General features: G+C 39.7%; 1 protein-coding gene across 14 annotated transcripts in view; it reads left to right on the top strand.

Moving 5' to 3' along the window:
* The window catches only part of ABI2 (abl interactor 2), a 91,980-nt gene that overhangs the window by 44,440 nt on the left and 26,495 nt on the right, over window positions 1–21,045 (top strand). The window contains exons 2-9 of one of the 14 annotated variants that reach the window (XM_075608564.1): window positions 1,918–2,085; window positions 2,609–2,785; window positions 5,064–5,081; window positions 8,652–8,749; window positions 10,157–10,306; window positions 13,097–13,218; window positions 14,183–14,359; window positions 17,022–17,180. In XM_075608564.1, the coding sequence (XP_075464679.1) occupies window positions 1,918–2,085; window positions 2,609–2,785; window positions 5,064–5,081; window positions 8,652–8,749; window positions 10,157–10,306; window positions 13,097–13,218; window positions 14,183–14,359; window positions 17,022–17,180 (1,069 nt within the window). Of the gene's footprint in view, window positions 1–1,917; window positions 2,086–2,608; window positions 2,786–5,063; window positions 5,082–8,651; window positions 8,750–10,156; window positions 10,307–13,093; window positions 13,219–14,182; window positions 14,360–17,021; window positions 17,181–21,045 lie in introns of all 14 variants that reach the window. The other 13 variants (XM_075608563.1, XM_075608567.1, XM_075608566.1 and 10 more) reach the window with 13 other exon arrangements.

The following is a 21,045-nucleotide window of genomic DNA, read 5'->3' as shown; positions in this document are numbered from 1 at the left end:
GTACAGTGTTTTGGAGGCTAGAGGTGTAACAGGAGTTGGTTAGCATCTCCAGGATATTCAGTTTAAATACATGTTGGCTGTTAAAAGCAGGATTTCGCACTGCACTTTGTCATTAGGGTTTAGAATGTTAAGCTGTGTGTGTAGTATGGTCAAATGTCCCTCCTCATGCATTCTTAGGATGCGCTTATAGTGACGGCAACAGCGATGCGCCGTCGCGTCAAAACAAATCCATTGCCGCCGTCGCGCGTGCTTATAGTAAGCGCGACGGGGAGGTCATGATCGCTGAAAGTCATCTCAATTTGATTTTTCCAGAGACCGTAGCCTGACGTCGCCGTCACGTCGTCTTAAAGTGTCAGTAATCAATACAATATGTGCAAGCAAACTGAAGTTTCATAAAATGTGAACACCATCAATCATGCAAAATGGGAAAGCCTTGTTTTTCTACAGGATTAGAATGTGTAGGCTTTTAGGTTTTAACCAAAAAACACCATCTTGCACTACCGGTTAAAACCAATAAAAACTGTAAATGACGCATTGTTTCCTATTGAGTTCCACCTCTTGTTCCAGCCAAGCATCAGGTAGAAAACAAAGGCAGCACAAGGCGTAGAAACAAAGTGCCGATAAATGCTGACTTCAAATGTAATTTTACATTTTTTTTTTTTGCATTAACTTTGTTGGGCACTTTATTGTGTTTGTAAAATGCAGGAAAAAATAAACATTTTGCAAAATATAAAAGCAAAAAAACCTGCATCCCTAAATGTGTAGTTTTTTTTTTTGTAACCACTAAATTACATTTTGAAATGTATTCTAATGGAACAAGCATTTTTGTTTCTATAGCAACCATTTACAAAGTCACATCCCCTTCCTCTTCTGAGACAGGCTATGGCACACACTTTTTTGAGCCCTGTCTTCTCTAGCAGTGCACCAATTGTCTCTAGTGACTGCCTGGTCACATGATCTTCCCCACAGAACTTTGCATCTTTAGTCCTCTTCTGCTGCACTGACAGCCATTTCGTGAACCACTGAGTCAAATCTTTGCCAATTCATTGTCAACTTAACGAATTTCTTATCATTGTGTGGATTGTATTTGATGCACATATTAAAGTGGGTGTGGGAGGGGGAAGGGAAGGAACAGCAGCTTGGACTGCTGCTTTAAGAAAGGGTATGTAGATTTATAAACTTATTGAATATAGATTTATAAACTTATTGAAAAGAGTGACCACATAGAATACACAGAACTTGTCAATCTTATGTGAGGTGTAATTCCAAAACATTGAATTTTTAGCAGTACTGAGAGTTTTAGTTGGTAAGAAGGCTAACAAATGTTTTGGCAAATCTTTATTTTATTTGTAAGGTAGTAGTGCCACTTGTTCAGCCTCTGGATTTGTAACACGGTGGTACCGTGTCCGCCGAAGGGGGAAAGCTGAGAACTCTCCCAGCGTCCCCAGACCCGGTGGGGCAGCGGCAACAGCACACAGCACTTACCCGCCATCTGGCAGCTCTTCTCCCCGTCTCTGCTTCCAGCTTCTGCTTCCGTCTTGCGAGAGCAAGCTCCCTTAAAGAGACAGTGTCTCTCTCTGTGTGTGTGTATTTGACTGTGTGAGATTGTGTGTGCAGTGTGCTGTGAATGTATGCAGTGTGCTGTGAGTGTGTGCTATGATTGTATGCTGTGTGTGTGAGAGTGTGCTGTGAGTGTGTGCAGTGTGTAGTGTGTGTGCAAAATTAAAATTCGGGGTCCACGCTCAAACTGCGTTATAAGCTGATCGCGCTATAACGGGGTTGAGCTGTATTTATTTGGCAAATTGCCTAATGTGTCTGACTGGACTGAGCTGCTTCAACTTGTTTTTTATTTTATTTTTTATAGATGATACTTATGAGAAATACAGCTTTTTAAATCTCTATATATTTTTTGTTCAGGCTGCAGATAAGCAGAGAGCCCTAGAAGAAACCAAAGCGTATACAACACAGTCCTTAGCCAGTGTGGCTTATCTGATCAACACTTTAGCCAACAATGTCCTTCAGATGCTGGATATTCAGGCTTCCCAGCTTCGGCGCATGGAGTCTTCAATCAACCATATTTCACAGGTGGGGGTTAGCTTTTAAATGTTACTTTTTGTCTGTGCCAATGCACAGTGTTCGACAAACCTATACATTTGCACGCCCCGGGCGAGTGGATTTAACATCGTGGCGAGCTCCTATTGGCCCAAGCAGCACACGTGTGGTACTAGGTGGCGAGTAGATTTTTTTGTTCGGTGAGTAGATTTTTTGGTGATTTGTCGACCACTGCCAATGCAGATAACACTGACACTCGATTATACCCCTATACCATTTCCCTTGTATTTGTTTTTTTTTTTTTCAATTTGTCTGAAGTGTTGTATTTATTTTAGTTTATAGCAAGAATGTTCTCCTACCCCTAGCTTCATTTATGTACTTGCATCTTAAACGCAGGTGCAAACCTTCAGTCTCTCTAATTGAAGATTCATGTTTTCTTATTTGGAATAGATGGAATATATGAAAATTAATTTTGCCATAGTATTACATTTTGAAAGTCCCACTCCCCTCTCAATAAACCTCAAATGGTTTTTATGAAACATTTTTTTTTCTTTAGACTGTGGACATCCACAAAGAAAAAGTTGCTAGAAGAGAAATTGGCATCTTGACAACGAACAAAAACACCTCTAGAACGCACAAAATAATTGCTCCAGCGAACTTGGAGCGACCAGTCCGCTATATTAGAAAACCTATTGACTACACAATTCTAGATGACACTGGACATGGAGTGAAGGTAGGTGTTGCTTTTGCTGTCTTTATATAATCAAAGTCATTTTGTTTTCATTCGAGTCATTTTGTAACTAATGTACTATCAACATCCTGTTGAATTCCCACCTAGAAATGCATATTGTAGTTTTAATACTTGACCATTCCTCAATGTAACGGTTCACCAGTTGTACAAGTGAATATGTTCAATAGTTCACATTTAATCCCCAACACCAGTACAAATGCATCAGAATGTACACACTTTTGTTGAGCTTTGGACAGGTGAATTGGCCTACTCAATAAGGCTTTATAACTTAGCATATTTCTGCGTCAATTTGAGACCCACTACATGTAATTCGTTAACGGTTTTATTTGGTTTGTTTGCTTAAACTGTATGAACAATTATATAAGTGATACAAAATATTACACACTGACAGTTTGTTGCACAGCTATTTTCATTGATGGATAATTGTTGAACTGCTTTTTACAGGAGCAGCGAACATTTTTTTGTTTTTCCGGAGCTGAAACACAATTTCACCTCCCTGGAACTCCTGGTCCCTAAGATGCAGACCTGGGAAGGTAGCACAGGGAAGGGTCCCCTCCAGGGGAAGCAAAATGGCTTTTTAAAATCTCCAGCTTAACACTGACAATGGAAAGTTGCAATGTCACCTGTTATGGCTTCCTGTTGACCTGCATGATGTGGGGAATTATTGGTGCTACCATTCCTTGTAAATATCTCGGGAACCAGAGTGTCCCCGGAAGTGAAATTAACGTTTCAGCTCCAAAGCCCCCTACTTTCCACCCATGTTTTTTTTTTTTTTTTTTTTAAAAAGGTAATTTAACTTGCAATGATCCTTTTATTAACTCCACAAAAAAATTGTGGACCTGTAACAAAACTAGTCAAGATTGGCAAACATCCTATCTAGAGTGGAAATTTCATGTAAAGATGAATGCCTCTGTTCAAAAATAATTTTAAAAAGAATAAATGTATAACCTTTCCATTCATTCAATCTGGCATTTAAAGTATTTGAACAAAGGCTTGCTTATATTTGTAGGCCACCTGTATTTTGCCAAAGCTTGGGTGTTTTCATAATTCTAAAAATTCAATTTCTAAAAATAATAATTTTGACACTTGTGATTCTGTACAATGGCAAACCATTAAAGATTTTTGAGAAGGGTGGAAATATAAAATGGAAACCTTACTTTTTATAAACTGCACAGTTCACGCTGTCACAGGGCAAGTAAGTTAAACCCTTTAAGTAGCACAAATGAAATACACACTTTTCTGCTAAATATGTCCACTGGAATGTTTCCCACACTTGCTGCGCATCTTCACCTTATTGATGACCTGGTGATTAACGCACAGCCAGCAGGATAAAGTTACGAAAATGAGAAATTGTCATCTTTTACTTTTATTACTGCTTGCTACAACCACACATGTATACTTCATTACCAGCATTTAGTTTAAGGCTTTTGAGAGAGAACCCAACAATGCTTTCGAAATAGTTAGAGAGGCATTTGTACTAACAATTTGAGTGGTGCCAACATGGTTATGGAAATGAAACGGGGAGAATTAACTTCAGAACAGTTATGATGGAACTTACTATGTACTGATTACAAGGTTTTAGGTATGCTTATCCTATCTTATTGGGAAGTGCCCGCATTGAAGCTGTTGCACGACTTGATGGCTGAGAGGGTTCAATATTTTATACTGCTTGCAGCTGTGTGAATGTCATTGCATGTACTACATTAGATTATTCTGAGTAGCTAGAAAGGAAAACAATTTTATTTTGGGCTTGGAAGAGATGACATATTTTTGCTTAATGTCAATAATCTCGGTGTTCTTATCAGTCCATATTTGGCCTTGAGTATGTTGTCATGAATGTGCTTCAAGCAGCTGTAAACTTTACATTAGCAAAAGGTGTGATTGGGTGCATTTTGTCATTATTTATTTTCATTTCTGCCTTTAAACTCCTGAATAGTATTTGTAGGTAAAGGTTCTTCTCTGTAAGTTATTTATATTTATCCACTAGAATGTTATTGCAGCCATCATGTTGAAGTTAGTCTGAACTGTACTGGTGAATAATACAATTTTCAACCTGTTTCCTTGTTTAAAAAAAAAAAAAAATGTCCATAACAGATTTTGATTTCACCACTTAGCCTATTAAGTATCCTTATTCTGTCAATAACAAATGCTTAACTTTGTGCTTTCTGCTATTATATTTCTATTCTTTTCATGAAGATCTGACTAACCTTTCAATAACTTTTTCCTTACCTCCTTTTATTTGCTCCATTTATGCATTAAGTGGTTGCTTAGATTTAAGGTAAGAATTCTTAAGGCTTAATATCCATACTAAATCATTAGAGAATATTACACACCGAGAATGAGGGAGGATGTTTGTGACTTAAATTGTACTATTCTTGTTCATGTAGCATCACCCTTTGGTGCTATGAATTGAAAAAAAAAATCAATGTAAACCTTTATACTGTTGTTATTATAACAAGACCATACATGTATACTTGAAATATTTATTGAAAGGATGTTGCACTATTATGGGTATTTATCAAAGAAAGGTGTATTTGGGATCACTAGGAAATGGTTTTACCTTCCCCTGTGTAATATTCTTTTTATTCTATATGCAGTGTTCTGTTTTTCTTGTGAAGAATGACCGAGCAGTTACGTGATGCATGTCAACGAGGTTAAACCATGTCCTTTCTAAAAACAAATATTTCTACCTGATCATATTAAGTGATATGCCTGCAGGAACCCATGATTGTCCCTGTGAGGACTAATTTCTAACCTACAAATGATAGAAACCCTTACTTGTGCCACTAAAGTGTTTTACATTTTATTTTATTTTTTGCTTGTGTTGCCAATAAGAATAAGAATAAGTGGTGTAGTGATTAGGGTGTTGGTCTTGATGTTTATGGATTGGCAGTTTAGTGTCTTCCTAGATGATGTAAGTCACTATCGCTGTATGCTCTCCCAGACCTTCATATGTATTCCCTGGTGAAACCTCTTAATTAATAAATTGTATTAGCAGTCCTAGCAATTAAGTTAAGAAAAACTTCCCTTTCTGTAAATGTCATAACGTGCTCACAAGTTCTCCTCTTTTATATTGCAATTTTTATATAGGAAAGAAGTTATCAATTTGTTTTTTTGCCAACAATATTTTTTATTCAGGTTTTATAGGATACAAAAGGAAAGCGGGGGGGAGGGGTGTGGCGTGGAGGAAACAGTTCTACATTACATAGTGCCAACGGCTGTAGTACAACATAGAGTTTATCTTCTTACATAGTCTTCAAATCGTAAACCTTGCATTTATTTATGTGGTTTGGACATATGTGAAGGAGGGGAAGGAAAAAGAGGAATAGTGAAAAGGAAGTAATTTAAGGGGGGAGGGGTTGTGAAGGCATCGGAAAGGGAACATTTCCCCCTACCATGACGCATCCAATATACAATTATAAATAGCTACGCGATATTCTCCAGTAACTTGTTCTAGTCACTTATTATATCCCCGCACAACATTGCTAATCAATTAGTTTTTTTTTATGTAACTCGTAGGATCTTACGAGTTGGGGTACTAATACTTGTATGTAAAAATACATTTTCCTTCATCACTTTTTCATAATCCATAATAAACACCTTGAATTTCATCAGCCGTTTTAAAATCTCCAATCTGTGTGCCACACATTGGAGATTTTCTTGACCAATTTTTTGGTGTGGTGAAACGCCATTTCTCAGGCTGCAGAGCATTTTTATTATTTGTATTCCTCTCTAGTACATGCCTAATATATTCAGAGACAATGGAATAGTGGATATTTTAACAAAATGTGCAATTTAAAAATTAAATGGTTAATGACCAACTTAAAAAATGTATGTATAACACTTTTTATCAATGAATAAGAGTGCTACAAAATACAGATGTCAGATTATTTTTAGATTTCATCTAAATCAAGAGAAGAAAAGAATCGCAGAGCTGGAAGCAATTTTGACAAAAGCTTCTTGCAGACGAGCATAGAACCACATAATCATTCAGAAGTTTGGCAAATTGCAAGCTGTGCTTTTATGTCTAGAATATATTGTATTGGGCAGGTGAAAGTAATGTATATGCCAATTAATATTCATTAAATTATACCACATTCTTACTGTGTTGGAATAGGAAACTTGCTTGATCCTTGCTACATTAATTGAACTGCTAACCCCTTGCTGCCTCTGGCAGGGATATTTCGGCATAAACATTTGAATACGATTTTGGATTTTAATTAATCTGTAATGACAAATGTCACTTTGGTCTTGGAGTTGTAAATTTAAACTGGGTTGTGTAAACACTAGACACTGCTCCATGTTAATTAAAAGTACATCTCTGTAACAACAAGCAACAGAGAAGCCCAATGCTACATCCAATATGACAAAAATACACAGTAAAATACTTATATATTCTCTTGAAAAAGGGTCATTTAGTTTAACCCTTTGGCCAAAGCATTGTAAGCCTGCGAGCCACGACAAGGCAGACCCAGTTCGCAGGTCCTAACACTACCAGATAAAATACTAATATACCTCTATTAGGATTAAAATTCTCATTTACCTCTATTAGGAGGGGGAAAGACCAACATTGGATCTATATCCAGTAAAATGAAAAGGACCTGTCTGTAACCATGGAACTACCCATGTTGGATATTCTATGGACTGTTTAGACTATCTTAATGTAACTTTTTACAAACATAGTAAAAACAGCATTAATGTCCATTGTGTGTGTAATTTCGCAGTACTGAATGTTAGGTATTGTATCTCTTTTTTAGATATGCTGTTTATAGTTTAAAATGAAACAATTTGTAAAATGAGCATTAATGAAAAAGCTCATCTTTTTTGACAACTCTGCATATAGAATAAAATGTTCAACGTAGAACATCCTCTCTGCCTCTCATAGTGTATGTATGGGATAGTACAATGCTTATACACACTTTAGTGTAAGTGTGAATTACTTTTTGCTTCCAGTTGGACTTGAAGGATCTTGAATTCTGTTGCAACCCATGCATATTACTGTTATGTACTTGGAGAAATTAATACATTTGTAGAACTCAATTAGTACATTCTGTATTGTGCATATTTAATAGTGCTATTACAGAGCCATATTTGCATGCATGTGTGATGTGCTAATGTTATAAATAAATATGTACTACGTATTGTAATTGCTCATCTCACAACTTCTTTTACAGAATAGTGCTTTATTTTTTTAATAAACCTTCTGTCTTGAAGTAAGACTTAACAATATTTAATGTAATCGTGATGCATTTAAGAAGCATCACCATGTGGATTGAAATGGGGGCTATTTTGCTAGTTAAACTAAAAGCGACTTGGATTATAATTGGCTACCTCTCCTTTCAGTTACAGTTGCCAGATATAATAGCAGTGCTCTTGTGCTAGTGGTCCAAATTTTTAATTGAAGGAGAAGAATCCGAGCTCTAGACTTTAATGAGATGTGAAGTGAAATTAATCACCAAAGTTAAAGAACACACACCCCCTTTTAGGTATAAATTGAAGGACAAACCGGTAATGCTTGCATTTATTTGGCAAAACATGATCACAGTTGATGGTTTTGTGTGATTGGCAGATTGCAGTCAAGTATTGGATGATATTTGAAGACTTCCAGTGCAACTGCTGACTCCAAGCACGCACACATTGCAAATACAGTGCATGGCCACGCTTTCACCCCTGCACTGCTGGAGCAGCCGGCATTTTTGTTTGGCATTGCAGGCCCTCTAGCAAAGTGGTTAAAAGTAAATTCACCTGCACTTGCCCTTTCTCAATATGTAGAACTCTAGGGTCATGTTTTTAAATGTTCGAGTATATTGTAACAACTTTAAAAAAATGTAAACCTTTTTTTATTCAGGTCAGTACACAGAACATGAAGATGGGAGGGCTGCCACGTACCACACCTCCCACCCAGAAACCACCTAGTCCGCCAATGACTGGCAAAGGAACTATTGGGTGAGTTTTCCGGGATTATCTGGAGTTGGCAGCACCTACTCCTCCGTCCGGTCTTGTAATCAGAAGGCCAAATGGAAAGACGGATTTCTGGGAATCCTGTAAGTGAGGCTCCCACCATTCACACAGGTGCATTTAATCTAAATCGGTGGTTTTCAACCTGCGGGGTGTATGAAATCCTGATGGAAAATATATAACTGTTATAAATAAAGACATTGTCATATTGTTACCAGAAGATGTACATGTGTTAAGTGAAAAATACACCCCACTACAGAAATAGTACTTTCATATGTATAAAACAGGTAAGCTTTGTAAGTAATTTTTAATGGGTTTCATGAAGGTTTCAAAGCCATGATTATAAATCCGTATCTTACAAATATAAAAAATATATATTTAAATGTGGACTTGTTTCATGTGCATGAAAATTATTATTTTAGCCAGTGAATGTTCCATGTCTAGAAGCTGAAAAGGAAGTACCTGCTTGGTCTGTCTGATCTTAACATGAAGGACCCTTCTGATTTTGTAATGGAGTATATATAATATTTCCAAACAAAATCAGTGTTTCTTGGCAGAAAAGCACATTTCTCAACATCACATAAATTGTAATGAACCTTAAGACCACCAGAATAGACACAGGCTAAAAGTCAGCAAAGCGCGATCCACGCTGTTAGTCCGTGGTAGATATTGCCGATTCGTGTGCGGATTGCACTTTGACTCCCGGCCACAGGATCACATTTTATAAGCGCTGCTATGCCACAAGACACCTTCTGGACCTGGAAAAACGGCGCAAATGGATGTGGTGCCTTAAGAAGTAGCACTACTTGATAAATATGGGACTACATTTTAAGTTACTCAAATTGATTTGCATTTGTGAAGTAAAAGAAAAAGTATTTACTAGTTATGTCTGGCTCATGTTTTCTGTAAGAGTCTAAACTCTATAAATATAATATAATAAATATAAAGCCAGTGAATTTGGCAAGATACACAATTTTATGTGGGCTCGGATAATTCCTAATGAAACATATTCCTGTGAAATATCCAATTTAGTAATCCATTTCTGAAATGAACGGTGTGGCAGGTGCTTTCTTTCAAAGGCTTTTTGTATGTCGAAATTCAAATCTGAATGTTGCTTAAGTTTGTTAATCAATGCTCTGCAAGTCTTTAGCAGTGAAGGGGTTGAAACATACCAAAGCTAACCGCAAACAGTTCCAAACGTTTCTGGGTTGTATTCCTTCTAATTGGACATTTCGTCCTTCTAAAAGTAGTGCCGATTTAACACAAATTTAAAACCGCAGAAACTGAAGACTTTGGGGTTTGGTGGTTGAAGACTTTATCCTGAAGTCCCAGGCTTTGGGATATCGCTCGAAAGTTCACTTTTTATTTTATTTTTATTTGTTTTTTTTCTTAAAGGCGACACTCACCCTATCGCACACTGGAGCCTGTGCGTCCCCCTGTGGTACCAAATGACTATGTACCCAGCCCCACACGTAACATGGCTCCCTCACAGCAACAGAGCCCTGTTAGAACAGCTTCAGTCAACCAGAGGAACCGAACATACAGGTATTTTTAGCATCTGATTGGCATATTCCTAAACCAAACACATACTTTAACAACTTCACAGGACTAAATGTCATATTCCATAGAATCTCAGTTTGAACTAGTGTTACAGATATCAACTCGATGTGTGTAAATGAACCAACCACATTTAGATAGCACTTAGAAGTCTGACCAAGTACCTTTTCCTTACTTGACAGATCTTATTTGTGAAAAAGTTGCATTACATGAGCATTTAAGAAGGATCATTATTCCCACATACTTTATCTGTCTTCAATTGCAAAATATGATGCCATTCTGGAATACAGCATGCTGAAGGCTATCATTGAAACATTAGATCTATTCTGTAGCATGAGAAACAAGATGATCTACTGGGGGGGCTTTACCTTTTAAAAGAAGAAAATGGATTATCTACATTCAATATTCAGTTCTCTATTGACCCCAACAACTATGCCTCAGTTTTCATGGCACTCTTGGTTGTTTTAAAGCCTCCCCTTTTTAACAAAATTAAACTAGCATATGCATCTTTGTTAATAAACTCCTTCACTACTACAGAGCATCAGGAAATGTAAGGCCACTGCCTGTGCTTTAAAACATGTACTGTGAGTGGCGTTTTGTCGACTTATCAGCTTTTCAAACTTTCTGAATATTTTCTTTTCTTTTGTGTTGACTAATGAACAGAATACAGTATTTTGTAAAAATTACAACTGTTTAGGTGCTATGGTCGGACTTGTTTCTATTTGAAAGCATTACAAAAATGTTGTGTGGTTAGTCTTTTTGTATGTCTACAGTTCTTAAGCATATAGTTTTGACTCTTGAAGGATACTTGTGTATATTATATGAAATGTTGAGTAACGTATTCTATAGAAAGTAAATACTGTTTTTGCTTTTAATTTCTTCAAAGAAGGCCAGAAGTGTGTTGAAGGGCAAAACCTTTTAGGGTCTTGAAACTGCAAAGTGATGAATTGCTGTAAAAAGTGTTGCAGTTCATCAGTCCCCCATCCACCCCCTCCTCTCTCTCTAAATGAACATGTGCCTATATACCAGAAGGGTTGGCTATTATGAGTTGTACATCTATTCACAGAGTGAAAATGATGTGCAAGCACTACTGCCCTTCCCCCAATTGTTTCAAGCTTCTGCACAAAACTGCAGGTCACATTGCAAAAAACATTAATAAACGGGTCTGCTTCTGGTCTCGTTTCTTCTAGGTTTTTGTTCCCTTTCAGTCAATGCTGACTCTTATGGATTTGAGTCGTGCTGGGGTTGGGAACAAGAAAAAGTATTGTAAACCTTACTAGACTAGTCTTTGTATTGAGACCAGCCTAGTATTTTAAGTTCCACTTTGTTATAGAATGCATTATGCATATTTAAAAGGGAAAGCTCTTCTAGGACCAATTAACTAATGCCAGAGGCCTTGTTTAAGGGGCTACATCTTTGTGATTTGATTATTGCATTTTTTGTAACCAAATGTGACCTCTATTTAACCAAAGGCCTCCAGAAGCCGTTTAACTCTTATAATGCTATTATCTTTCCTCAGGGACATTGCCTCGCCCCCCCTCCTCCCCATTCTAATTATGTAAAAAATCATAATTTTTCTAGTCCAGCGTCTGAAGCTATCAAGGTAACCTCAGACTGCACTGAGCTCTAGGGCGACATCCATTTTGACCTACCCAACACTTGGTATTTCAACTGCTCATATCCCCTGAAAGGGCAAGAGATCTGCAGCCCAGTCAACATTCACAAACGTGAAAATAGGTGCACTTTATTTGCTACGTTAGGGTGTGATTGGGTAGCTTCCAATCAAGTGGTCCCTCCAGAGGAGGATCTGTAACACATACAATATACTATGGGCAAAGATCATTTTACCGATTTGTGCGTGTGTTAAATCACCCATTACCAATTTTTCATTCAGTGATGTCAACAATTCCCTAAATGCTTTAATTAGCTGCAGGATCTGAGCTTCAACCACTAGCAAAAAAATACAAAATGTACAGCTGCATTTAATAGGTACAAAACATGTAAAACAGGTAAAGTACCTACTAAATGGGTACAGTTGTAGGGTATGGATCTATTGATATAAAATAAATAGCAAAAAAATGCAATTGGCACTGACTGCCGCTTTAAAGTTGTGTAAAGATTGTGAGCTGTGACTTGGGAGGGGTTTGATCTCCTCAGACTGCTCTCTTTTGTCTGTCACTGCGTGTTCTGCAAGCCCCAACACAGCTAGAGCCCCCCTCTTTCTTATTATTGGCTTTCTGATAGACAGGGTGGGATAAGGGTATAGAAAACACCTGATTTATTCACAGACCCCTAAAAATGTCACCATGTAATCTAATTTCCGAACCATTTATATAGCTGAGCGTTTGCAATTAGCATGATTTAGTTTTGTTTAGTGAAGCTAATTAGGCTGTAAAATTATTTACAAAAGGTAGTCTGCCAATTGAATTAAAGGCCTCTGAATGGGGAAAGTGCTGGTCAATCAAATTTTTTCTTTCCCTGTCTGAGGCTCACGCAGTGACATCACACAAAGGGGGAGCAGCCAGAGGAAATCAAACATCACAAGTCTACATTTAAATAAATAAAAAAATACTTTATAGGTGTCCCAGTTCAGTATAAAGTGTATCAATTACCCAGATTAGACCCCTTAAACATGTTCACTTTGGTCCTAGGAAGAACAGCCCCTTTAATGAGTAGGTAGAAATCTTTCCTCCTAACGTAAAATATGTTGTAAGATGTCCCTGGGAAGGTATTTTCGAAGAACGTTGGTGTTCATTTTCCATTTGGTTCTTGTAGTAGCAGTGGGAGTAGTGGAGGCAGTCATCCCAGTAGTCGAAGCAGCAGTCGGGAGAACAGTGGAAGTGGCAGTGTGGGTGTCCCAATTGCGGTCCCCACCCCATCTCCTCCAAGTGTCTTTCCAGGTAAGAATGGAGAGATTGTATACACTGCCTGTCCTTCGTGTTATATGTGAACTGTACTGCTCAGGTTGGCAAGAGTTTAGATCAGCTTTTAACACAAAGTTTGTGTAGATAGTAAATGTTTTTTTGATGCAGGTAAGTATGAAATAACCGATTTATTTCTTTGTCCCATGAGTTCCAAAGTTTCCTTTGTTTTCAGCTTCTGCTTTTGTGTTCCAAGAATACCCTTTCTCCCTACACCTCTTCATCTCTTCAACCTCTTCAGCCTTGATTTGTTGAATTTCTTTTTAAGCCACCTTTTTGGCTACAAAAATCTCTGCTCGATAGTATTACTTTTTCTATGTCCATATTTATTTTGCTGATCCCAGTTCAGCAGCTGCTTCACTACAGATTTCATGTACTGTAACTTGCGGTTCGTTTGCAGTCACCACTTTTGCCTGTAGAATAGTGCTGAACATGTAAAACAATGGCTTTGCGATATTGTTCTCTTTCAGCTTCAAATGTTTATTGGCCATGGAGAACTTTTTATGTCAAGTCAAAGCTGTTTTTCTCCATCCAGAAATGTTGTTCCCCAGTTTACACATGTAGAATAATTGCAATAGCTTGGGGTAGTTAAATCTGACTAAACCCCCACCGCCTCTTATAAATGATAAGTATTATTTAAATTCTAATTTTGACATTTCTTAGTCTTAAAAACTCTTGACACCTAATTTGTAAGAAATGTCCTTAAATTTTATAGTGCATTTAGTTTCAATAAAGTTTTCTGTCTTCATATGTCCATACATCTTTGTATTCTCCAAAACCGAAACGCCCTTTTCCCATCATGAATTTCATCCATAGCTGGCTGTGAATGATGCGCAATAGTAGGTTTTTTACCAAATACCTAAAACTAAGCTTGCTGAAAGCATTTCTAATCCCTGCTATCATGATTTCCGTATTAACTTCACATCTTCCTCTTTCCACGTAGCCCCTGCTGGCTCAGCTGGCACTCCTCCCATTCCTGTTACATCTACACCTGCCCCTGTCCCACTTGCTACTGCCCCTTCCTCCTCAACTACCCCAGATGCTGGTGCAGGAGCTCAACCCCCTGCTGATGGTTTCACCTCTCCAACTCCCCCCACTGTTTCCTCTGCTCCTCCTACAGGTGAGTGGACGTGGATGGCTCCTCTTTGGCACTGTAGGCCCAGGAATTTCCTGGTGGATTGAAGTGGAGCACACACATGCATGAGAGCCTTTGCAGCAAAGTGTAAAAGGGGGGAAAAAAGCATATTGCATGTAAAACACGTCCTGTTGTTTTTTCCCCCCACCTCTATACTTAATTGTTTTGTAAGTACAGTACGCACTTTGGTGTTCCTTCTTGAGGAGCTTTTCAGGGCTGTGTTTTCCTTTAACAAACCTTTGTGTTGTCTTCTGTTACCTATACTGTTTTATTTTGCACCTACCATGTATTTTTTTGTCTCTTTAAAAAGTGGTTCTTGTGTTTTGCAATGTAAATTATAGGTTTTCATTAGAAATTGTATGTTAATAGTTTTTAGATTGTTGTGGTCAACAAACCTTCACTTTTGGAGCTGTCGGCAGTCACTCGTCCACATTGCTTCAGAAGCAGGAGACCAACCAAACAGCTGTCGGAAGAGAGCAAATCAGTCCTACACTAGAAGGCCCTAAAAAAAAGAGGGTTAACAGTGTGTGTGTGTATATATATATATACTCACCATAACTTAACTCGGCATTATGGTTTTATATATATATATATATATATATATATATATATATATATATATATATATACATATATACATATATACATATATATATATATACACACATATATATATATACACACATATATATATATACACACATATATATATATATACATATACATATATATATATACATATACATATACATATATATATATATATATATATATATATATACAGTGTTCGACAAACCTATACATTTGCTCGCCCCGGGCGAGTAAATATTGGCCCAAGCAGCACACGTTTGGTACTAGGTGGCGAGTAGATTCTTTTGTGTGGCGAGTAGATTTTTTGGTGATTTGTCAACCACTGTATATATATATATATATATATATATATATATATATATATATATATATATATATATATATATATATATATATATATATATATATATATATATATAGTATGTGGCCTGTTCCATTGAAAATGGTAAGTGTTGAGTACATTTCTCTGACAACTTAATTCTATGTAATTGAATATTCTGCACGATTTTCAGAAGGTTAAATGTAGAGTGCCAGTATAAATGCAGCACCAATTTACCATCGGAAATGCATTAAACAGAAAAAGCTATCCTTTATTTCATATACCGCTTTTCTCCCAATGGGACGCTAAGCGCTTCAGAATTACTGTACAGTATAGGGTGCGATAAGCAACTTGGTACATAGGATTTTTTCCGGACAGTCCCTGCCCAGATGAGTTTACAATCTGTTTTTGGTGCCTGAGGCACAGAGAGATAGTGACTTGCCCAAGGTCAAAAGGAGCGGACACCGGAAATTTGAACCAGGTTAATCTGCTTCAAACTCAGTGTTGTTATCAGTCAGTGCCTTGACTCCTTCAGCCCAGTAAGTAGTTAATGCGTGGCTTCTCAGAACAAATGATCGCAGAAAATCTTATTCATTAATATTTATAGGAAGCATTCATTGCGTTAAATAGTAACAAAGTAAAGACATAAGATCTGACATTTAGATGTTCTATTTATGTCAAGTTTGTAAGAAAGTTGCAACCATTTGTTTTAAGGTCGCATTTATCTACTAGTTTATATTGAAATAAGTGTGACTTTTTTGTAGAGCACATGAATACACTCCAGCAAAATCGGATACTGCATAAAAATGTGGGGGATATTATCAGTCTAGAATCGAACTGAAAGCAAGTTACAATAACACTGCATCATAAGGCAAAAATATTATAGCTTATTTACCACTTTCTTTTTTTCTTTAAAGAGCATTTTAACACTTGTAAATTGAAAACCCTGTTAATGTGGTTATTAATAGTGCAACTATTCTGAGAACATAATTACATCCTGTAGCGTTCATATAATGTGGAATTGTTCAATGTTTTGTATCACATTCTCTTGTGGCGCTTTAAAACATTGCAAGAGTACAGTACAGTATCTTGTGTCTTCTACTTACGTTATTCTAAAGGGAACTTAGATGTAGTTCCATTAAGCAGAGTTAGAGGCCCATCTAACTGCACAACTTACACTTGTAATTTGCTTTCCTTGAATGATTGTTACATTTTCATATTAACATTTGTACTTTTTGTGTTCGGTGAAAAATGTATGTATCCATTAAAAATAAAACATTTAAAATGTTTATTTGATACTTTCACCCATCTCCTAAGCTGCTTGGTAAATGAAGCCCCTTTTAATAGCTGTCTAACAAAAACATATGAAATAAGTAATTATTGCCTATAGCAGCATAGTTCTTTCTACAAATAGTCTTATCACGAAAAATTATGTAAAGCTTATACATCTTTTCAAGGCGTTTTGTTACCATGGTAAAAGTATGTTTAGCATAATGATGTAAAAATACGTATTATTAAATTGTTTACATTTAATTTAACTTATCACTGGCATTGTACATGTACAGTATCACTTGGACACAAAGTGAATTAATAGCAATCACGCAATTTTGTTTTGGGTTCTATTGTGGTTCAAACTTCTACTAGCTGTATTGGTTCACGTTCTACAATCTGCAACACTATTATTTTCACAGACCAATATGAGCGCTCCTCACTCCTACAATTTCTTCTTTCGACCAGGTCACCCTGCCCAGTTCTACAGCATGAACAGACCAGTGTCTAGGCACAATCCACCGACAATAGGGGGCTCTCTGCCCTACCGGCGTCCTCCATCAATGACCACACAGCCGAGCCTTCAGAACCAGATCAATGGAGGGCCCTTTTATAGCCAAAATCCGGGTAAGATATATATATAAAAAAATTTTTTTAAGTGTGTTCAGCTGGGACTGAGAATTTTTATTTTAAAGCTGCAGTTCAGTCTATATCCTGCATGTGTGTTTTTTTTAATAAATCAGTTCTGTAGTAAGAAAAAATACTTTTAGCATTTTCGGTTTTTAAAAAAACAACTTTGAAAGACCAATTTTCTTGTATTCTATTTTAACAAGCATTTGCTAAGGCACTGCCCCTTCATGGCCTGTCACAAACCCAGGCACACCCCTTTGTCAGCACTGCCCTCCCTCTCTCTAAACGTGCACTAGCATCTGGTCACATGATCTTGGTCACATGATCTTCCTCATACAGTAGTACATTCAAGGAAGCTGGAGAAAAGGGATCAGCCATGCATAGCAGCTCGGATAGGCGATTTCAAACTTATTACAGTGTTTATTCCATTCATTGCACGTGTATATAATGTAAAATTGTAATAATTCCATTTATAGCAAACGTGTATATGTGAATATTATTTAGATGTATATGTATGTTACTGAAATGTGGAGTGAGTGTGTAGGTAAATACACACAATACACTTCCACTGCATATATATATATATATATATATATATATATATATATATATATATATATATATATATATATATATATTATATATATATATATATATATATATATATTATATATATTATATATGTATGTATATGTGAAGTTATGTGAGTAAAAAAGTGACAAAAACCCTCCATAGCAAGGCAAATAGCAAATGGAAATATTACTGTATGCTCATTTGTATGTATATATATATTTATATACACACACACTTCAAATACGGATAGTGATTCACGTAAATGATATATATATTCACTTTCTGGGAGTATAAGAGTGACTGTCCTGTTGTTCCTTTTTTTGTATCCATCATTGAATGGTATGCACCCTCTCTTTACGTTTATTTTATACTAGCTGAGAGACCCGGCGTTGCCCGGGATGTAATGTTCCCGCTCCTCTCTCTCTCCTCACCCCTCCCCCTCTCTCTGTTTGTCCCCCATTCACATCAATCCAGTTCCCCCCCTCCCTCCTTTACAGCTTCATGCAGTGTGTGTGCGTCAGTCATTGTGTGTGCGTCAGTCAGTCAGTGTGTGTGCGCGCGCGTCAGTGAGTCTGACGCAGAAACACAAACACACACACAGACTGACTGACGCACACACACACACAGTCAGTGTGTGCGTGTGTGTGTGCCTCAGTCAGTCAGTGTGTGCGTGCGGCAGTCAGTCAGTCATTCAGTCAGTGTGTGGGTGTGGGGGTGTGCGCGCGCGCGCGTCAGTAAGTGTGTGTGTGTCAGTCAGTGTGTGTGTGTGTGTCAGTCAGTGTGTGTCAGTCAGTGTGTGTGTGTCAGTGTGTGTGTGTGTCAGTGTGTGTGTGTGTGTGTCAGTGTCAGTGTGTGTGTGTGTCAGTGTATGTGTGTGTGTGTACCATTCATTGTGTGTGTGTGCGCGCGCGCGTCAGTCTGTGTGTGTGCGCGCGTGGGTGTGGGGGTGTGCGCGCGTGCGTCAGTCAGTGTGTGTGTGTGTTTGTTTGTGTCAGTGTGTGTGTGTGTGTGTGTCAGTGTGTGTGTGTGTGTGTCAGTGTGTGTGTGTGTGTGTGTGTGCAGCAGTCAGTGTGTGTGTGTGCAGCAGTCAGTGGGTGTGTGTGCAGCAGTCAGTGTGTGTGTGTGTGTGTGTGCGCGCGTCAGTCTGTGTATGTGTGCGTGTGGCTGTGAGGGGTTGTGTGCATGCGGCTGTGAGGGGTTGTGTGCGTGCGTCAGTATGTATGTGTGTGTGTCAGTCAGTGCGTCAATCAGTCAGTGTGTGTGTGTGTGTGTGTGCGTGCGTCAGTCAGTCAGTGCGTGCGTCAGTCAGTCAGTGTGTGTGTGCGTCAGTGTGTGTGCGTGCGTCAGTCAGGGTGTGTGCGTGCGTCAGTCAGGGTGTGTGCGTGCGGCTGTCAGTGTGTGTACGTGTGGCTGTCAGGGTTTGTGTGCGTGCGCCAGTCAGGGTTTGTGTGCGTGCGCCAGTCAGGGTTTGTGTGCGTACGCCAGTCAGGGTGTGTGTGCGTGCATCAGTCAGGGTGTGTGCGTGCGTCAGTCAGGGTCTGTGCGTGCGTCACTCAGGGTGTGTGCGTGCGTCAGTCAGGGTGTGTGCGTGCGTCAGTCAGGGTGTGTGCGTGCGTCAGTCAGGGTGTGTGCGTGCGTCAGTCAGGGTGTGTGAGTGCGTCAGTCAGGGTGTGTGCGTGCGTCAATCAAAGGGCAGGCGTGGGGGGGGGGGTGAAGGGCAGGGGTAGGGGGGGTGAAAGGCAGGGGTAGGGGTGGGTGAAGGGTAGGGGTGGGTGAAGGTCAGGGTTAGGGGGGGTGAAGAGCAGGGGTAGTAGGGGGGGTGAAGGGCAGGGGTGGTGAAGGGCAGGGGTAGGGGGGGGTGAAGGGCAGGGGTAGGGGGGGTGAAGGGCAGGGGTAGGGGTGGGTGAAGGGTAGGGGTGGGTGAAGGTCAGGGTTAGGGGGGGTGAAGAGCAGGGGTAGTAGGGGGGGTGAAGGGCAGGGGTGGTGAAGGGCAGGGGTAGGGGGGGTGAAGGGCAGGGGTAGGGTGGGGTGAAAGTGAGGCACAAATTGTTGGCAGGAGTAAAATGTCCCTACACACACACACACACACACAACGGGAGTGAGAGGTGGTGGAGAGTGGGACTGGCGCAGATCCGAGGCTGCTTGGCCCCCCAGCGGCTGGGGAGTTGGCGGCCGGGGGGGTAAGGGAGCGGGCGGGGGGGGGGGGGTAAGGGAGCAGGCGGGGGGGTGGTAAGGGAGCAGGCGGGGGGGTAAGGGAGCGGGCGGGGTGGGGGAGGGAGCGGGCGGGGGGGGGTAAGGGAGCAGGCGGGGGGATAAGGGAGCGGGCGGGGGGGGTAAGGGAGCAGGCGGGGGGGTAAGGGAGCGGGCGGGGGGGGGGAGGGAGCGGCGAGGGGGTAAGGGAGCTTTGGCGGCTGGGGTAGGAGGGCCGCGCTTACCCCCTTTGTGAGTGTTTGTATGATATAGATATATATGCACACGCACGCATATACATGCGCACGCGCACACATACACGTGCACACGCACACATACATGCACACACGTATACATGCGCACACGCACACACGCACACATACATGCGCTCACGCACACATACATGCGCACACGCACACAAACATGCGCACACGCACACATAAACATGCACACACGTACACATAAACATGCACACACGTATACATGCGCACATAAACATGCGCAAACGCACATATATACACACACAAACATGCACACACGTATACATGCGTACACGCACATATACATGCGCACACGCACACATATGCACACGCACACAAACATGCGCACACGCACACGCACACATAAACATGCGCACACGCAAACATATACACTGTGTGCGCATGTTTATGTGCGTATACAGTATATTTATGGTATTGCTTGACCTGAGGAAGAGGAAAACTCTTGAAAGCTTGTCCCATGACACAAATTGTTGGTCCAAATAAAAAAAAGGTAATAATAAATACTGAAGAACATATATATATATTTTTTTATATATACTGTATGTATATATGTATATGTATGTATGGATATATAGCGAAGGTCAGCAGCCGGCAGCGGAGGGAGAGAAGGACGGCATCCTGCAGCGAAGCTTGACAGCGGCAGAGGACAGTAGCCGGCGGCGGAGGGAGAGAAGGACGGCATCCTGCAGCGAAGCTCGGCAGCGGCAGAGGACAGCAGCCGGCAGCGGAGGGAGAGAAGGACGGCATCCTGCAGCGAAGCTCGACAGCGGCAGAGGACAGTAGCCGGCGGCGGAGGGAGAGAAGGACGGCATCCTGCA

Source organism: Ascaphus truei, chromosome 7, assembly GCF_040206685.1.
Source record: "Ascaphus truei isolate aAscTru1 chromosome 7, aAscTru1.hap1, whole genome shotgun sequence".
NCBI lineage: Eukaryota > Metazoa > Chordata > Amphibia > Anura > Ascaphidae > Ascaphus > Ascaphus truei.
The sequence above is the reverse complement of the archived record's forward strand: the minus strand, read 5'-3'. Positions and strand labels throughout refer to the sequence as shown.